This window comes from Papio anubis, chromosome 4, assembly GCF_008728515.1.
Source record: "Papio anubis isolate 15944 chromosome 4, Panubis1.0, whole genome shotgun sequence".
Classification (NCBI taxonomy): domain Eukaryota; kingdom Metazoa; phylum Chordata; class Mammalia; order Primates; family Cercopithecidae; genus Papio; species Papio anubis.
Window position 1 is genome coordinate 175,775,783 of NC_044979.1, and position 20,709 is coordinate 175,796,491.

The following is a 20,709-nucleotide window of genomic DNA, read 5'->3' on the forward strand; positions in this document are numbered from 1 at the left end:
GAGAAACTACAGTGAGCAGAAAGGTCACAGGAAAAGGGGCAGGGGGGGAAGCCAATCTTAAGAGAGACAGGAAGAAATAGGGTCACACTCCCATTGCAGCCCTGTGTATGAGCTACAGAGTGGGGAAATAGAAACTCCTCTAAATTCAGAACAGCATCACCCTTGCTGGGAGAAGAGTGAGCTGTGGACAGCTACATAAGGACAAGCTCAACAAAGACTGGCTGTAGACAGACCTTGACCCCTTTCCACCCAGAAAATCAAGGAGGACCAAAGAAAACCAGATGCCGTAGCTTATAAAAAATTCACTACTACTGACAAATGGAAAGAATGCAATAAAATTATTAATGTTCATAAAAGAAAAACTTGGATACATGAAAGGACTATCCATGGTATTGGCTGGGAAGACTCAATATTCTAACGACATCAACATTCTTCATGTTAAGCTTTAAATTTATGATCCTCCAAATTTTCCAGATGTTTTTGAAACTTGACAAAGTTATCTTAATATTCATCTAGAAGGAACAAGCAAACAAAAATCCATGCCAAAAAAGCAAGGACATTTTTGAAAAATAAAAGTCACAAGGGGAGTAGTGTCAAAACAGATATTAAAATAGAAAGAGATAAACTTCTAATACGTGTGGTGCTGAACAGGCAGTTCAGTGTAACAGAGAAAAGGCTGAAACACAGACTCCAGTATTCACATTTTCCCCTTAGACAATAAAGCATCACAAATGAAAAAGTTTGAGCTCTTCAACAAATGGTTTTAGGACAAATGGCTAACCATGTAAGTTCATGATGACAATAATGATATTAATAATAGCTAATACGTATTGACTAATGGCTATGTGCCAGAAGCCATAATAAATGCTTTCTATGAGTCACCTTACTAAATCATCACATTTATCCCCTTATTGTATCTGTTTCAGATGCAAGGATGCTGTGGTTCATATGGGGTAGGTAATTTACATGCAGTCACGCAACCAGACAGTGTTGTGTTGTGGCTGGGGTTTGAACTTATAGCCCAGTCTCCTAACTGATGATTTCTACTCCTCCTCCTAGATTCCTACTTTACTTATTTTACTAAAATCAAGTCCAAATTCAATGAACCTTTGTATATAAACAATAGAATTTCATATTTGAAGATGGAGGCATAAACCAGCATTTCTTCTTCTCTTCCTGGGAACAACATGAAAGCAAATGGGAGAGCAAAGCCTAGACAAATACAACCTCTATTTCCTATGAAATTAGAAAATAGCTCAACTTCCAACTACAGAATGGGTAAATGGGTAACCAACAGGGTAACTGAGCAGAAGTGCATGCAGGAAGACGATGGAACCAGGGCCACCACTATCAACTTCAGCAAGCCCCAGCAGAGTGGGTCACAGGTGAGGGCAAAGCCTCCATCAGTGAAAACAGTGTGCACAGGCCGGGTGTGGGTGGGCGCTTCCCCAGGCCTGATGTGGCTTAGAATCTTAGAAGTAGGGTGAGCTGAGGAATCAGGCATTTGCCCAAAACAATCTTTTTCTGGGGACACGGATTCTCTTCAAATGTAAGTACAGTGGTTTCCCCTCATCTGTGTTTTCACTTTCCATGGTTTAAGCTACCTGAGGTCAACTACAGTCTGAAAATAGATGAGTATAGCCTCATAAGATATTTTAAGAGAGAGAGAGAGCGAGCACATTCACATAGCTTTTATTACAGGACATTGTAATAATAATGTTATTCTAGTACTCATGATTTTTGTTAATCTCTTACTGTGCCTAATTTATAAATTAAACTTTATCAGGGGTATACATGTGTAGGAAAGCGCATAGTATATGTAGGGTTTGGTGCTCCCCATGGTTCAGTCATCCCCTGGGGGTCTTGGGGATACTGTATTCAAAAGGAAGCCAAGATCTAGCAAAGAAGACAATAAGCAAAACAGAAGAAAGAAACAGAACAAGAAACCAGGTGTCATGACTTAGATGAAGACTGTGAATAAAACAGTCACTTGTCTATTAAGCCATGGCTGAAGAAGGGTAAACTGTGAGCTGGCAGAGCTGGAGAGAAAGAAGGAGAAAAGATATAAATTCACAGCAGTGAAGGCAGAACCAGAGTGGTCACAAAGAAGAACAGACCTTGCTGGGGAAAAGACACGGAGAATAGAAATGGAAAAATATAGAACAAATTAAAATGGAAATCAATGAGTTAAAAAAGCAGAGAGAAAATGACAGCTACAGAGAATAGGTGGCAATCCTATGGAACCACAATCAGAGACTCTGAAGAAGAAAATGAAAGCAGGGAAGAGAACAAATACTTAGATATACAATTCATGGGAAAAATATTTTAAAAAATAACCTGAATTTACATATTAAATAGATGCACCACATCTATGGGAAAATTCACCCCAAATGGAAAACACCAAAATATACGCTAAAAATTTACCAGACTTTGGGGCAGGTGCGGTGGCTCACGCATGTAATCCCAGCACTTTAGGAGGCCAAGGCGGGTGAATCATGAGGTCAGGAGTTCGAGACCAGCCTGACCAATATGGTGAAACCCTGTCTCTACTAAAAATACAAAAATTAGCTGGGCGTGGTGGTGCATGGCTGTAGTCCCTGCTGCTAGGTAGGCTGAGGCAGAAGAATCACTTGAACCCAGAGGTGGAGGTTGTAACGAGCCAAGATCGTGCCACGGCACTTCAGCCTGGGTGACACAGCGAGACTCCATCACAAAATAATAATAATAATAATAATAATAATAATAATAATAATAATAATTTACCAGACTTCAAAGTCAGCTCTTTGGCGCACAGAATCAAAAAGATTAAGTTCCTTCTACAGGGAAATCAGGCAGTCTGTGGTCCCTCCAAAGAGACAGTGTAAGCTACCAATATCCTACCAGATACTCTGTCCTTTGGGTGTAAAAAGGCAACAAACCATTGCAAGGAACAAACTTGCAAACCAGAAAGAGGAACAAACCATTGCAAACCAGAAAGAGGTTGGAATATTCTTCACTATGGCCAAATAACTCATACTGAGCACAAAATCAATCTAACATAAAACTGGCAATTGCAAAAGTTGGGCATATGGCTGCAGAATAGAACATAGAGGGTCTAAGCCCTGACGATGTAGAAAATATTCAGTGAAAACTAGGATATTTAGAAAATTTATCATTGCTTATACTGGAAATTGACAGCTGTGTCTGTAAAGAGAGGAGCCCAAAACGCTGATCTTATCCCAGCCCCAGAGCTGCCCTCCTGGAGTTGTCCTGTCTGTCACAGGCATTTCCACTCTCCTGATCGCCTGGCATTCCCCGCTTTCTGTCACACCCATAGTAAATCTGTCACTCAAAGACATTCAGAATCCAACTATTTGTCCCTCCTCCACTGCCATCACCCTGGTCCTGGCCACATCCCAGCCAAGGCCTTGGAACAGCTCTCCAGTTGAAATTCCTGTCCTCTACACAGTCTGCTTTCAAAACAGCATGCTAGTGTGATCCTTTTAAAGCATGAAGCAGATCACACCATCTCTCCCTGATTACCCAACTAGCCTCCTAGCTTCTGGCTTCAGCACAGCAGCAGCTGAAGAGAGTGTATCACCATCACAACTCTCATGCTCACCATACCCACTCCCGACTTGGGCAGAGCCAGGTCCCTGCAATGACTGATGGGGACCCAGTGCAGGAGTCTTCTCTCCCAGAATTCCCTTTCACTAACTCTGCCACAGCTGCAATGACCTCCTTGGTGTTTCTGGATCGTTCCAGGCATCACCCTCCCGGCCTCACCCCCCACCCCCAACTTGGGAACTAGCTGGCCCCAACTGCTCTCTCTCTGAGGACAGGAGCACAGGACTCATCTGTCTTTCAAGTCTTTCCTCAGACTCCCTACTCCTGGGGTATGCTGACAATGCTATTTTAAATGCAGACTACTCCCCATTGTCCTGCAGCATTACCCCCAGGCATGCTCTGATTCTTGTCTTTGGACATTCCCAGACCAAGATTCCTTGGAGGTCAGAGATTCTATGGGCAGCCAGAGAGAGCAAAGGAGGCCCAGGCCAGGCCCCAGGCTGATGCATCCTCTATTCTCTTGTATCTGCAGTCCCTCTTTGCTTCTCAGCAGGTAACAAGGAGATGGCCCTGGTCCTCAGGACAACCACTGAAACTATTTTCCCTCCAGTATAAATGACATACACGCAAGAGAATGGCATTAAGCCATGGACTTCTGGGAGTACAGGTGAGACCCACCTCAAAATGAAGCCCTGACTTTTTTTTTTTTTAAATCTCTTTTAAACAAGAGGCCTCATTTGTTCATGTAAATAAATAAATCCAAAAAGAGAACTGAATGTTTTAGACTTTGTGTATCTAGACCCAAGGTAAAAAATGTAATGACATTATGTTTTTGTTTTGTTTTGTTTTTAGCAAAGATTGTTTCATTTCTACAATAGCTACCTTTAAACTGCAGTGATTTACCTGGAATTCTGCCTCCCCTGAATTAAACTGTTGCATCTCTCAAGGAAACAAGCTGAATCCGTTTTGTTTATACAGTTTTGTCATTTATAAGGGAGCTGCACTTGAGCTCTTAGTGATCATTGCAATGAAAGAAAACATGTTCCATAAGCAAGGCTAAATTGTTCTTAAGAAAGAGATTTATTGTTTGAATAATTAAAATAACAATATACAATGTTTCTCTATCAGATTGGAAAACGTCAAAAAAAAAAGCCTAATATCCAGTATTAGTTTGGTTATAAGAGACAGAAACTACTGCAAACTGAGGTGAGATGTGTAAATGAATAAAATGCTGGCAAATTGTCAATACATATTGAAAGTTATAAAAATTATTTACTCCTTGAGTCAGCAACTTGACTTATAGAAATTTATTCCCAGGGATAAATGAACACATATACAAAGATAAATGTGATAGAAGTCATTATGATATTTTTCTAAGAGAAAAACTGGCAAAAACCAAAAATATGACATTCAACAATCGTGTTGGAGATATCTAGTTGCTAAGTATCCAACACCCCCTCTAACTTAAGAAAATAACACACATTATGTCCATGATGGCTTACAGATGCTTCATAGCTAGGGGCGACCCGGCCAGTGATCCAGGGAGATGCTGATAAAATTGATCTGTGATGCACTTCTGGAAAGGACCTTAAAGGGAGGTGACTCATGCGGGAGGGGCAGTCATCTCCCTTTGCTCTTCCTTATCCAGGGAAATGTGAAAGGAAGTTGACACTAGAGCTTGGTGGCCATCATTTGGGGATGAAGAATGCTGCTAGGTGAGGCAGAAATCTTCCTAACACATAAGGAGTTTGGGTGCCTGATGACTTAGTCAAGCCAACTAGTCCTGAGCTGTCTACATCCAGAGTCCTCTTACGAGAAAAATAAACTCTTGTGAGTTTAAGTGGCTGAACTCAATCTTAACTAATTAGATAAATGTAATTATTGATGTATTAAAATAAACATTACACAGACATTAAAAAGTCATGGAGTTCAAGACCAGCCTGGCCAACGTGGTGAAACCTCATCTCCACTAAAAATACAAAAAATTAGCTGGGCGTGGTGGCGCGCACCTGTAATCCCAGCTGCTTGGGAGGCTGAGGTGGGATAATTGCTTGAACCCAGGCGGCGGAGGCTGCAGTGAGCTGAGATTGCACCACTGCACTCTAGCCTGGGCGACAGAGCAAGACTCCATCTCCAGAAAAAAAAAGTCATATTAAGCACCATATTTGTTGTTATGGCAAGATATACATAGCATATTGTTAACTGAAGAAAGAAGATTATAAGCCAGCAACAATCATATGATCAAAAATTTTAAAAATGTATAATGTGCATCTACGTGTATACAATTGCTTGGGAACAGGACTGACAGGCTAGAGACAAAACATGTTTGCAGCAGTTATCTTTGGTTATCTTTGAGTGATGTTATTTGGGGGGGAATTTAACTTTTTAAAAAATTGCAATTTCTAATTTTTTTTCTTTGATGACTTGATATTGCATATGAAATTTAAAGACAAAAAAGCTACTACTACAACTTAATTTTTAAATTAGTGGTAAGAAGGGATAAAACGTCAGTAACATCCAAGACAGACAAAGCATTATTTCATCTATGTAGAAACACTTCTAAATAAATAAGACACAGAGATAAGTGTGCAAGTAACCTGAATAATAAATTTCCCAAAGGAGAAGTAGAAGTGGTCTGTTAACATAAGATAAAACATTTTAAACAACGTTAACAATCTAAGTATGCAAATTAAAATGAGAGGGCATTTTCAACCATCAGGTTGTAAAGACTATTTAAAAAAAACTGTTATCTAGTTGGTGAGGATGCTGGGCCACATACACCCACCCCTACTGTTGGTGGCCTAAGTGCCCTTGGGCAGTACAGAGTAAGAGCCTTCTATATGGCTGGTGCCATTTCACTTCACTCACACGTATGTACATTGAATTAACATACAGGACTGTTCATTTGCTACAGCGTTTATGAGAGTGAAAACTGTAAACACCCTCAGGGAGAGAGAGAACGCCTGCATAATGACAAGCATTAAAAATAATGTCGAAGAGGCAAATGTCATGGAAAATGTCCATAATATCGAATACACACCTTGATAGAAACTAAATTAAATTTATGATATTTATCTGTTTCTATGTAATAATGCACAATGGAGCTTCAAATATGGCAGGAAATAAAAAGTCATGGGAGCAGAAACTCCGAATAACAGGCTTTTATTTTTGAAGAAGTCCTTTGCACATGGACAGTGGATGTGGTATGTGACAGGGAAGGTGCCTCAGGGACTTTTAAAAATTTAGTTGTTCTCCCAGACAGTGTCTAGCACCCTCTTCCCCACTTCTTTACCTTCCTTCTCAAAAGAGAGTTGGCAGGAGGGTTGCAACCAATGTACCATTTGTTTTTCCTTTGGTCATAGTTGTTTCCGTAATAAGAAAATGCAACATTCTATTTTAAAAAGAAACATCTAGAGTATAAACGATGATTAAGTCTACACAAAAACAAATACCTCACAAAAATTAAACCTAGATACTAGGTCTTAGGTTATTGGGGAAAAAAGGTCATGACTGACTGACTGATTATTTGATCTCACCAGTACATATTTGGCCCTCAACTATTTTGTATTAACATAGTGCTGAATTCAAGTGTCTAAATGACAAAAGAAAGAGAACTTCCAATATGTTTGCAAGTACAGTTAAGGAAGCATTCTGAAGAAGCTACCCTAATGAACAGAAATTGTTTTTCCAAAGTCTAACATGATTCCACCCTTTGTTTCCATATCATACATTTCTACTTGTGTAATGTCTACAATGTCACCTAAAACCCACGAGCTACTGCTCTGCATTAGAAAAGGGAACATGATTAGGGGTGCGAGCGGGGAACATGAGACAATCACGATGGGACATTGGGCGTGTTTGTTTTTAAAAAGAGCATGCCAAGGAGATGAGGTGTAATGTGTATATTCTAAGGTAATCAGGTGAATAAAACAATCAATGATATTATCTGTCATTTTCTAAACCCACTCATCTATCTAAATACTGGGGAAATAATTTTCCAGCTATGAGTAGTTCTGACAATTTAAACTCACATGTCTTCATGGACAAGCATGCAGTGATCTCTAAGCAGACCATGGTTATGTAATATAGGTGGGCAAGGTAGGACTTCCTAAGTGCTGAAACAATCTATGGGAAAACCTTCCATCCCTTTGTGGCCTTTCCAAGGGCATGTTATATAGAACAGACACACTGTGGGTCTGAATAAAAACACCTAGGTGGACGACTAGGAATGTCTATGAGAGAATGATAGGCTTGGTGGAAACAGAGATACATATCTATTCGCAAGAAACTTCTCTGGAAATCTAGAAATGTTCATCTATCTAATCCTTTAGAACATAGCAAATGTTTGACAGGTAACAAGCAGATCAAGTAACTCCATACCTTTAGAGAATTTCCACACGATGGTAGGTACAGGGTAACCCTCAGCAGAACAATTGAGGATGACAGCTTTGCCATAAATCCCATCCTGGTCCCGCGGCTGAACTACAAACTTGGGAGGAACTGAAAAGAGAGAAATGTCACCAGTAATTAACACTAGACCAGAAACTGAGTAAAGGTGTGATTTTAAGAAACTGAATCATTTTAACGAACATTAAAAATAAGACTGTTCCATATACATGGGACAATAAAAATACTATTGGCAGTTTGGGACAAATTAAGAGAGTAATCTCAGTGCTGAAAAATTTTCTGATTCATATCAATGAGCTTTTGTCACAGGTAAAAGCCCTTTGCACTAGGGAAAACTGGCCTCGAGGGAGGAAGTTTGACTAAATCAAAGGAACGGAACATTTTGCTTTTGCTTGTGTTATCAAAAATATTCAGAAATTCCCTCAATGGAAAATTGAATCAGAATCACCATTTAAAGAACAGATCAGGCTGGGCTCGGTGGCTCACGCCTGTAATCCCAACCCTTTGGGAGGCTGAGGCAGGCAGATCACCTGAGGTCCGGAGTTTGAGACCAGTCTGACCAACACAGAGAAACCCCATCTCTACTAAAACACAAAATTAGCTGTGTGTGTGGTGCAAGCATGCCTGTAATCCCAGCTACTCAGGAGGCTGAGGCTGGAGAATCGGTTGGACCCGGGAAGCAGAGGTTGCAGTGAGCTGAGATTGCACCACTGCACTCCAGCCTGGGCAACAAGAGTGAAACTCCATCTCAAAAAAAAAAAAAAAAAAAAAAAAAAAAAAAAGCAGATCAAATACATATTTGTGCCTCCAATAGTAATATCAAATATAAGTATTCATCTTGGATGTGAACTGGTCAAAGCATTTGATGTTGATTTTTCCTCTAACAGGAGATGTGAGAAATAATAGGCACCTCCTAAAGGCAATCAAGAACACAATGTGGGCGTGAACCCAGGAGGCGGAGCTTGCAGTGAGCCGAGAGCACTCCAGTCTGGGGGACAGAGCAAGACTCCGTCTCAAAAAAAAAAAAAAAAAAAAAAAAAAAAGAATACAATGTGGGGCTGAACTTTTCCCAAAATTCTGGTGAGGACATAGTGCGTTATGCCTGATGTCAGCACCAGGGCGGGCCAAAGGCGGACTCTGAAGAGCAGTTGCAGTGAGGTACCATAAAGCTTTTCTAGTGTGCCTATAAAAAACAAGATAATAAGTGACTGCTTATCTGGTGAATGTTGTGAGGTGCTGTAAACACCCATCCCTACCTAAAACATACATATGACTTCACTAAAACATATCTCCCAAAAGAAAGCATATTATTTGAGACAAGCCATTAGGATTTTAATATGTATCATATCTCTTAGAGAGAAGAACACACACATTCTCCTAGGAAAGGTAGCATCTGAAGGTATTCTAATCCCCTAATCTTTCCCAGCAGATCAGGGATTCACTACAGGGTAGACTTTCAATGAGGCAGTCATAAACTATGTGAGAGGAGATGAATTATCTACACCATAGAGTAAATACTTGGAAATTCCTGGTAAGGCTAATCTCTTCAGCCTTGCAAAATGCAGAATTCTTAATTTTGAGACATAAATGTGAGCCTACATGTTATAAGTAGATAGGAACTCCAGCTACCACATATGATAGACTGAGAAGATGGTTAGGGCCTAAGTTAGCAAGGGGCTTAGAAGCATGTTACAATGATCTGAGCCAAGCTGAAGATCACTTTGGCCTTAAAATAACCAAGGAGGAAGGGAAAATGTCAAGACACAAGAAGCAGCCAGAGATGGAATTAACCACAGTGTTTCTGGAAAATCATTGCTTTTAATTTTCTAGCCTTACTTTCTGTAGAAAGATTTACACATGAAGAAGCACCAGACTACCAGCATAAAGCCAACTGTTAAACATACTGGCTTGGTGTCCAGCTCTGCTATTTCCTATTGGGCAATTTTGTGCAAACTATAAAATGGCTCTTGGTCTCAATTTTCTTATCTGAAAATTGGAGATAATTATGGAACTCATTTTTAAGGACTGTTAAAAAGATCGAACAAATTAAGATTAGAAAAGTTCTCAGAACTGTGGAGATACTGCTATAAGAGTGCTGGTTAATTTAGTAAATGCAGGTATGTTTGGCTTTGACTTTTTTTTTTTTTTTTTTTTTGAGACGGAGTCTCACTCTGTTGTCTAGGCTGGAGTGCATTGGTGTGATCTCCACTCACTGCAACTTCTGCCTCCCAGGTTCAAGCAATTCTCTGCCTCAGCCTCCTGAGTAGCTGGGATTACAGGTGCCTGCCACCACACCCAGCTAATTTTTTTGTATTTTTAGTAGAGACGGAGTTTTATCATCTTGGCCAGGCTGGTCTTGAACTCCTGACCTCCTGATCCACCCGCCTCGGCCTCTCAAAGTGCTGGGATTACAGGCGTGAGCCACTGCACATGGCCCGACATATTCTTAACGAGCAAAGTTCCCAATTTGCAAATGAAATAAATAATTTACACAGCCAATGGGTCTCTGAGATATTGCTTAACTAATAAGCAATGTTACTTCATGTAGAATACTTCATGGTATTCGGAGACAAAATGTAATTAAGAAAATGAAAATATATTTAAAATAAGATAATAAGGAATGACTGTCTCTAGGTGAGGAAATTATCTCTAAGAAATATGGTAGAGATTATATAGAGCTAAGTTTTCTAGTAAAAGTAACCAATCAACCTCAAGAGTAGGTGACAAAGTTGAAGACATTGTGCCAAAATTATTCTCCCCAGGTGGAAGGGAAATCTGCAGCCATCCACATTCTGTGCTCCATTTGGCTCAAGTTCTGCCAAGAGCAAGAAATTGCTCATCAATGGACAGGGTAGAAAATCTCTTGCATTCCCTCTGGAAGCATGTCTAATTATAATTGATCCATTACCCCTCCCCTCAGTTTGATTCTAATCCAACAAAATGTTCCTTAAAATCTCATCAAAGAAGTTTATATGAGAAACAACTATTGAAATATTGTAAGCATAAGGCAGTTACAGATGAAAATGTTCCCTAAATTACTAGAATAATTACCCTATATCATTGAAAACTGTTTCTGACCCTGGAGTAGCCAGGAGATTTCCCATGTGCACCTCTTTCCTCATAGACTGGAATTCTCTCTTCAGATACCCCAGTGATTTACAGTCACATGAAGACCTAAGAAAGAAGCTTCTGCAGTCAGTGAACTTCTTAATTTTTACAGCAAAGAGAATAATTAATAGCTCAGATATTTGATGTTTGGCTGATAGACCATGCAACTTGAGACCACCTTGAGGAAAATGCTATATTTTACTAAGTGCATGAATAAGCCAAATCATATACATTTCCTTCAAATTTTGACAGAAGACTGTCATGAATTTAAATATTCAATCCCTAAGTGATTTCTTATCATGTACCAGTGAATATGTAGGTCCCTTTCATGAAAATGAACTTGTGAGTTACAATAAGAATTCTAAGACTGGGAACATCCATGTACTTACACCAAGAAGACCTGAGGGCCACACTCCTCAGATCCGACACTTTAAGAATATGCTTGGGTTGAGTTCTGCCTGGCAAAATTAGAGGTGATGGATTCCTGGGAAAAGTTGTAATAAGTTTCTAAACAAATTTCTTTGCCTGCCCAGAGCCTAATGGGAAGACAACAGGCATACAGTCCCTTGGGGGTTGCCATCACTTTGAGACAGCTGCATCACCAGCTAAGATTAAAATTCCAGGGCAGGGGAGTGTCTGAATGAGGACCCAGTGTTTAACATGTAATTAATGACATCATCCTCGTATGCTCTAAGCACTGGGAATGACCATTATCCCTAGGGACAACAGAGTTACCAATTTTTTAAAGTAAGCAGCAGTTTATTTTTTTAAAAGTAGAGATTTTTTAAAAGAAACTATTAATATTTGACCCACATATTTTTTTCTACAAAATGGCAGCCTAAGAAATTGTCCTAAAGGAATCAGGAGCCCCCCCAGGAGTCACTTAGTAATAAAAGTGAGCATTTCCTGAGGACTCAGTGGGTTTCAAGTACTCCTAGTTCCATCCTTTGACCCCTCCCAGAATTGCCCTCAAGACAATTCTTATTTTGCTTGCTTATTAAAGAGAGGACCCCCTACTATGGCCCTCTCCTGCTTCTCAGGGTGTTGTCTTCAATCTTCTCCACATCTTACTCAACAAACCTCCTGAGCTATTTCACCCACTCCCATCATGACAATTGCCTTCATCTTCTCTTGGTGTGTAGAGCATCATATTCCCCCATCATTAACTTATATCACAGATACCTTTAACACAAGTTTCCAAAATGGTACCTGTTCCTGTCCACCATCCATTAAGGTCCTCGAGCAAGAAAAATGGAATTTCCTTTCATATACTCTTCTTTTATTTCTTTTTTATCAGATACTGATAATTATTTCTTGAAAATGTAGCTTCAAATTCTCTTCATCTCCACTGCCACACCCCAGTCACAGTGAGTAGTCTGGTTATGTGGGAAAGGGGCACAGCCTCTCTGTCCACCCGGCTTCAGCACCTCTGGGCGGACAGCTCCACCTCCACACACTTTGCCAGGATACTGCACTAAGGGGATGGGTCCCTCTCTTTGCTGTCTCAGGCCTTCTCAGAAGTCATGAGCCTTTACCCACCTTACTGGTGCAACCCTGACATGTGAAAAACAATTGTCCATCACTGAGGACAGTAGTCAGGGTATAAATTCTCTGCCTCTGCCTCACTTTCCTCCGATCCAGTGGGGGCAATTATGAGGCCTGCTCTATGCCTACGCTTCTCAAACATTAGAGGGCATCAGAATCACCTGAAGAGCTGATTAAACCACACATTGCTGAACCCTGTCTCCAGTGATTCTGACTCAGTAGGTCTGGGGTGGAATCCAAGATTTTGCCTTTCTAATGAGTTCCCAGGCGATGCTGAGGCTGCTGGTACAGAGACCACACTTCAAGAACCACTGTTCTACGTGATTCCTTAGAGGGCTCCCAGTAGGAATGAGCTCCAGTTGCCCATAGCAGCAACCAGCTCATTAAAGTAACTTTTATTGATTTTTTTTCTCCCTTTCTGATCTCATTCTTTCCATTCTGGGATCCAGGAATGACATCCCAAATAAATAACCTGCCAGCCAATTCTGTACCTCACATTCTACTTTCAAGGGAACCCAACCTAGGACAAGGCCCATATGTCTCTTATTTAGATTTCTCAGCCCCCTAACTGGTCTACCTGCCACCAACTGTCCCACTTGAATTCATTGTTCACACAGAGACCTAAAGGATCTAAGACACAAATTGGATGATGTGACTTCCTTGCTTCAAAGCATCCCATATTCCCATGGCCCTTTGGTATAATCCAGACTCTTGGGATATTTTAAAGGATTTTTATGACTTGAGCTCTTGGTCTCCAGTTGCATTCTGTGACATTCTCCTCTTGCAGACTTTGCCCCAACCATTCTAAAACCCTGTCTATTATCCAGTCCCCAAGACCGATGTTGCTACCGAGTCTTCACACAGACTTCTTCATATCTTTGTTTAACAAGTTCCCAATTACTATTTGCATCTTAGCTTAGCGCTCACTTAGGCACATTTTTTTTCTGATGCTGTGGATAAGATTAAGTGCTTCTCTGAGCCCTTAATCACTTACCATAACCTTTACTACACTCATTTGGTATTTCTGTTTAATAGTCTGTCTCCCACACTAGGCTGTGCACGCTATGAGAACAAGAACCATTCATTTCTCATAGACCATGGTATGCCCAGCCCACAGCACAGATCTGGAGTACAGAAAGCACTCTGTAACTACGTGTTGAAAGGACACATGAATAAATGAATGTTATTACTTCAGTTTTATAGACTAGGGAAATGGAGCATGGCTAAGTTAATAACTCAGATCAGGGTGACCCCCAAAGCCCGAGGTCTTTGAGAAGAGTGGACCCAACGGAAGTGCCATCTGAGGGACAGCAGAAGACAGCCTCATAGGAGGACTCTAGCCAACAAGATACAAAGCCTGAGATGGAAGGATTGAAGCCTTTGGGACTGCTGCCATTTGGGCCAAAACTTATGATAGAACAAAAACACCACCAGTACTCTATAGTGTCTGGGTGTATAATTCCCCAAAGTTGTTGGTTTCCTTTTTTAAAGATGATATTTTGACTTCCTTTTATTAGTATAACACATTATTTGGTATATTGTGGTGAGCCTGCTTGCCAATATAGTTGGTTTTCCAATAGAGCATGACATGGTTTGGTGGTGTCCTCACCCAAATCTCATCTTGAATTGTAGCTCCCACAATTCCTTCATATTGCGGGAGGAATACAGTGGGAGGTAATTTAACCATGGGGGGCGGATCTTTCCCATGCTGTTCTTGTGATAGTGAATAAGTCTCATGAGATCTGATGGTTTTATAAAGGGGATTTCCCCTGCACAAGCTCTCTCTTGCCTGCCACCATGTAAGACGTGCCTTTCACCTCCCAGCCACGTGGAACTGTGAGTCCATTAATCCTCTTTTTCTTTACAAATTAGCCAGTCTTGGGTAAGTCTTTATCAACAGCATAAAAATGGACTAATACAGAGCGGTTTTTCTGGTGGGGAGGAGGAGTAATTAAAGAGATGAATAGGTTCAACTACATAATTATATCACATCTCCAAGAGGCAATATGGCTAACTTTGCCAACACTTCTGTGAATCATAATTCCATGCACATAACCAGCACTCCTGTCTCTCCAAAAAGAACAATTTGATATATATTCCAAAATACCAATATCTTGTCATGGGATCCACATAGGCTGAGAGTATCTGAAGTTTCAAATAGGTTTCTTTGAGGAAGTTTATTCCTGGTGTTGCCTAAAATGAGGGTTGTTTAAAATATAGAGGTCTTTGGCTTGATCTGTTTATTTTGTGTGTGTTGGAGGGGGGATTACTTCTGTTGTTGCTTTATTTTTAAATAAAGAATACTATGGTTATAAGAAGACAGGCATTTTTCCAGTTTTAAATGTAGTCCAGCGTCTTACGTGTGGAAGCCATGGCTTCTAAGTTGCTATATATTTCCAAAGAATTAATTTAGGTTTCCCTAGCTGTAAACATGGGCAGAAATTCAGTTTTAATGAATGCCATTTGGTGGAGGTGGGAGGGATTGCGTGGATAAATACCACCATTCTCTACTCGGTGACATTTAGTTGAGATGGGACTTGGCCAAAGTCTAGGTAAGATTTAATTTACGACACTGAAAATTAAATCGATGTTTTCCCATCATTCTGAGAATAGATGGCCTGGCCCCTGCTTATCTCTCTGCCTTAAACTTTCTGTCCTCTCTTACTGAACAGGAAGCACCTTGGGCCTCTTGCTGTGCTGTGAACACACAAAACTCACTCCACACTCTGTCTTCAGACTTGTTGGTCTCTCTGCTTAAAACTCGCTTCCTACAATTCCCTGGGTCGTACGCCTTCACTTCAGTCAAGTCTCTGCCCAAAGATCTCTCCAGAAAGCCTTCCCCTGCCCAGCCTACCTAAAACACTATTTTCATCCCCATCTTTCTCAATCCATGTACCACATGTTTATTTTTCATAGTCCTTGTAGATAACTGACATTGTTTGTTCATTATCTCTTCCCTTCACTAGAATTTGAGCCTTATGGGGCAGAGACTTGGTGTCTTTATTTTAATCACCATGGTATCCTCGACACTCAAAACAATACCGATTATAAAACAGATATTTAAGAAATATTTTGGGTAAGGATGAATGAATGAATGAAGTAAAATCATAGCATGAGAATTCTATCAAAAATTGGATCAATAGATGACAATAAAATAGAAACCTTCTATAATTTTCATTTTTCCTGTCAACTGACAGTCAACTACTATTTTAGCCAATGTGTTTGTTTCTCTATGTGGCAGTTCACCATTAAAAGTCAGAAACCATGGACTCATCAGAAGATATAAAAAAGGGTGAGAAAACGAACCTCCTTTGGAATCACAAATAGGAACTCTTGTGTTGGTGCTTTCCTGTGAGTGGTGCAAAGACCACAACAGGAAGCAAAGGGCAGAAGTGCTCTGTCATGAAGCCTAATGCTTTATTTCTAACAGCTTCATCAATGCTAAGGTCACTCCACTGAGCAGGATATCAGGGAAACCATCAGTCCACTGTCATAAGAGCTATGAGATTTGGCTCTTATTGGCTCATACATAACAGCTAAGAGATCTTTGCTTTTGGGATTTTGTTTTTGTTTTCTTATATTTTCCTCAAGACAACAGCTAATTTATTTTAGATCAAGTCTTTACAAATCTTCCTAGTAACCCAGACTACCAAACAATGTGCTAAGTTTTATTATCACCCCAGGTCAAACTTTTCTTCTGCAGCTTCCTCACATCACTCAGCCTTTATAGAAAAGAAGAGAGTTAGGGCCTTCCCCTGGATTAAGCTTTAACTTAAGGGAATGTGGTGGCTGGTTTGTATTTTATCTTCCACACCATTTAAACGTTCTCCATATTAGCAATGAGGCTGTTTCACTTTACCATTTGTGTGTTCACTGGAGTAGCATTTTTCATTTCCTTCAAGAACTTTTCCTTTGTGTTTACAATGTGACTAACAGTTTGGCATAGGAAGCCTAGCTTTCAGCCTATCTTGGCTTTCAAATGCCTTCCTCACCGAATGTAATCATTTCTAGCTTTTGATTTAAAGTGAGAGATGTGTAATGACTCTCCCTTTCACTCTAACACTGGAGACCATTTCATTTCAATATTGTTATGTCTTAGGAAATAGGGAAGTTAAGAAATGGAGACTGGGAAATGGTTGGCTGGTAGAGTGGTCAGAACACACCCAACATTTATTAAGTTTGCCATCTCATATGGCTACTAAACAATTATAATAGTAACATTGTAACAGTAACACTAGGGATTACTGATTACTAATCACCGTAACAGACATAACAATAATAAAAGTTTGAAATGTGGTAAGAATTACCAAAATGTGACATACAGACACGAAGTGAGCACATACTGTTGGAACAAATGGTCCCCAAAGACTTGCTCGATGCAGGATTGCCACGAACCTTCAATTTGTAAAAAATGCAGTATCTGGGAAGCGCAATAAAGCAAAGTGTGGCCGGGCATGGTGGCTCACTCCTGTAATCTCAGCACTTTCAGAGGTTGAATGGAGTGCATCACCTGAGGCCAGGAGTTCAAGACCAGCCTGGCCAATATGGTGAAACCTTATCTCTACTAAAAATACAAAAATTAGCTGGGCGTGGTGGCACATGCCTGTAATCCCAGCTATTCAGGAAGCTGAGGCAGGAGAATTGCTTGAACTCAGGAGGCCGATGTTGCAGTGAGTGAAGATCGGCCCATTGCAGTCCAGCCTGGGTGACAAAGTGAGATCTGTCTCAAAAAAGAAAAAGAAAAGTGCAATAAAATGAGGTGTGCCTGTGTTTACTGAATGCAGTACATTGTGGATATGCTGTGCTGTTGGGGGTCTGGATTTTGTTGTCTTCCTTTTTAGTGTCAAATGTTGTACGTGCACACAATTAACTTACTAGTGGAGAAGTTTTATCTTGTCAAGAATCTTCTTAGGCTTTTCAGGGCTGGCCTAGAGTAACCCTTATTCTGGGGCTAGATTAGTTCTACTCCTAGTGGGTGGCCTTTCTGAGATTTCAACTGAATTCCCCTATTCTGGCTAGTTAGAACTCCAGCATTCCCAAGCAGTGTGCAACTTCTGCTAGCACCCTTTGCATGTGAAGAACAGTATTCAGCTGAAACTGCAAAGGAGCCCTGTATAGATTTCTAGAGATCTTTCTTTGAATAGCTCCCTAATCTCCAGTAGTTTGTCCTTCAATACCCAGTAATCATCTCAGTATCTTTCAATTTCTCTCTCTGTTTTCTCCACCTGCCAAGATCACTGTGATCTATTTGGGCTCTGCACTCCCTTGTCATGTGCACAAAGTACCCCAAGCAGCCATCTGGGGTGAATTTGGAGCTCACTGCATGAATTTGTTTATGCACATCAGTCCAATTTATAGTTAGTTTGCAGTAGGAGGATAAATGTGTTACCTGTTACTCTGTGATGGTCCCATTAGATAATTTTTGTTTTTCTACTTCTTTGACCCAAAACATTCCTCCTCCCTATAATTTTCAGTCATTTCTGTTGGTGCTACCTACTGGAGCTTCACACCATGGTTATTATACTACTTTGAACATACTACTGCACTGGTACAAAGAATTCTGGTTGCATTCACTAACTCAAGGACTTTGACCCTGTAATAACCTCCTTTTTATCTTGCCACATATTTTTTTCCTCTCTACTGGCTCATTCTCATAAGCATATAAGCATGCTGTAAAGTATCCAGTCTTAAAAATAACTCCTGCCCTTGCCCCATGTCCATTTCCAACTTTGTCTCCATTTTACTGCCTCCTGTGATGGCAAAATTCCTAAAAATATAAAAATAGTTGTGTTTTCTGAGTTCCTGCACATTGGCCTTCTTTCTTTTCTGAAGCTCCTCTAATCAGGCCCTTGCTGCAATGACACCAGGTCATAAACAATAGCCATCAAGGTCATAAACAATAGCCATCAAGGTCATAAACAATATCCATCTTCCTAAACTAGTGACCAACTCTTGGTTTTCCTCTTTGTCTACTTTCAGCAGGATTCAATACTGTTTAATATCCTCTTTCTCAATTTAGTTCCGATTTTGCTTCCAGAGTGTCACAGTCCACTAGATTTTCTCCTCCTTTACAAGCTGCTCCTTTTCCCTCTTCGTCTCTTCTGCTGATTCTTCCTCCTCTTATTCCAGGGCCTTAAATGTTGGAGTGCTCTAGTGACTGCTAGGACAGGTGCTTCTTCCATATCATTGACCATCATTCCCCTTGTCAAAAGCATTCTTCATCATTTCTTCTCTGCTTCTGCTAAAGACACTTTCGTTCACCTTGTTATTAGGCAAAGCGTGATTCCACTAAAGGTTCTTTTTTATCTCATTTGCAACATTCACTCCACAAGCATGTTTTGTTTGCTTTACCACCAAAATAGATTGTGAATTCCACTGCTTCTCATAACCTTAACATTACCATCTTCATCCAAGGTATTTTTATCTTGCCTGAAAGTCTGAAATAGCCTGTCAACTACTCTTCTTGCTTTCTAGCCCAGTCCATTCTTCAGACGGCTACTAGTGTGATAACTAAAAAGATAAATCAGGCCAGGGTGCTGCGGTGGTTGCAGTCAACAGTGCCAACTCTTTAATCTAGAAAAAAAAAAAATCCACACTTCTAAAATGGCTGCATGTTCTAATGACTCAGGGGGCTGGGACTGAGACTTGGCTACATATTAGAATAAACTTGTGGATTTTACAAATTATTGATGCCTGGGTTCCACCTCCAAAGATGGTTCTTTAATTGGTGGGAGCTTCATCCTGGACATCAGGGTCTTTTTAGAGCTTCTTATGCAATCTGAATATATAAGAAGGTTTCAGAATCACTAACTAGTGATTTTTGGGAAAAAAAGAACAATTCCCCAGAGATCTGGAAGATGGATTTACCCCTAAAGATTATGATTTAATTGGTGTAGTTTGGGACCAAAAAATGCACATCAGTGTCTTCTTAAATCTCCCAGGAAATTCTACAGAACTGTCTGGATTGAGAACCACAGTCCCACACCACCTTGTCCCTGTCTGTTTCTCCAGTCACACTGACCTGTTTGTGAAGCACATTTTCTTCCTCTAGGCTGCATTATCTCACTGGTGATTTAATATTAATTTAAAGCTTATTTAACATATTTGAAGAACAATCACATGGAGACATTAATCATGTCATGATCAGCTACATTATCCCAAATAGCTAGGCTCAGTTTCAGCTCATCTGACCTTTGTCTTGGTTAAAAACTTCTGGTTGCTTTTTCTGCAAGGGCAAGTGGTACAAAAAGCATCCCTGCACATTTTTATCTGACATTTCAGATTCCTGACCTGGATCCTTCAGAGCAGATTACATAGAAAGTAGGCTGATATACTATTTTGCCTTTCACAAACCCAAGAGTCAACTCTGCTTATAAGAAAACACTCGGGAAACAGATACTACGTTGGCTCCCTTTTTTTATTTATCTTTCAAATTTTGGGAAAAAAATCAAGTATCCTAATTCTTCCACTCCAAAGAGCAAGGTGGAAATGAGAAAAATGTCATGAGGATGTTAAATTTGTGTCTAATTGAATACATATTTTCTAAATTATTCACCTGGGGCATTTTTTTTTTCCGGAAATACAAAGTTAGCTTCTTCCTATGACTTCTAAGTCTGTGTCACTTCCTTTTGCTGGCAAGTAGATAAAAAGTGCATTTCTCCCCAGTCGGAAAGGCAGAAGAGTTATCAAGGGGACGAGGATTAAGGACTGAGGAAGGACATGAGAATCTCCTGTTCAAGAAAGAGCTATCTCCACTCTCTGGGAAATTACAGAAATCCTCCCGCTCCTAACAACTACTCTGAGACCACAATTTGGGGAATTTTAAAATGCAAATAATCATTGTTAATATAAATCTTTAACTTCATACAGTTACTTTTGCAATGTGGATGAATATTGTAATGGTAGATTAATGTATAGTACTCTTGGAGAATCTTAAAAATCACAGAATGTCTGTGTTTGATACACATTAGAGAACACTAGCAGCTTATTTCATAGATGAAGAGTGTGAGCCTTAATGGGAATTTGGTGACTTGAATAGAAGTTCAAAATAAGACTGATGTTTACAGTTTGGATGTAATGAGATTACTGCCAATGTTTTCTGAA

At 40.1% G+C, this 20,709-nt stretch overlaps 1 protein-coding gene across 2 annotated transcripts in view; it reads right to left on the reverse strand.

Moving 5' to 3' along the window:
- Window positions 1–20,709, reverse strand: part of DSCAM (DS cell adhesion molecule) — an 825,379-nt gene that overhangs the window by 261,102 nt on the left and 543,568 nt on the right. For both annotated transcript variants that reach the window (XM_017956431.3, XM_031664941.1), the window contains exon 10: window positions 7,927–8,046. In XM_017956431.3, the coding sequence (XP_017811920.1) occupies window positions 7,927–8,046 (120 nt within the window). The remainder of the gene's footprint in view (window positions 1–7,926; window positions 8,047–20,709) is intronic.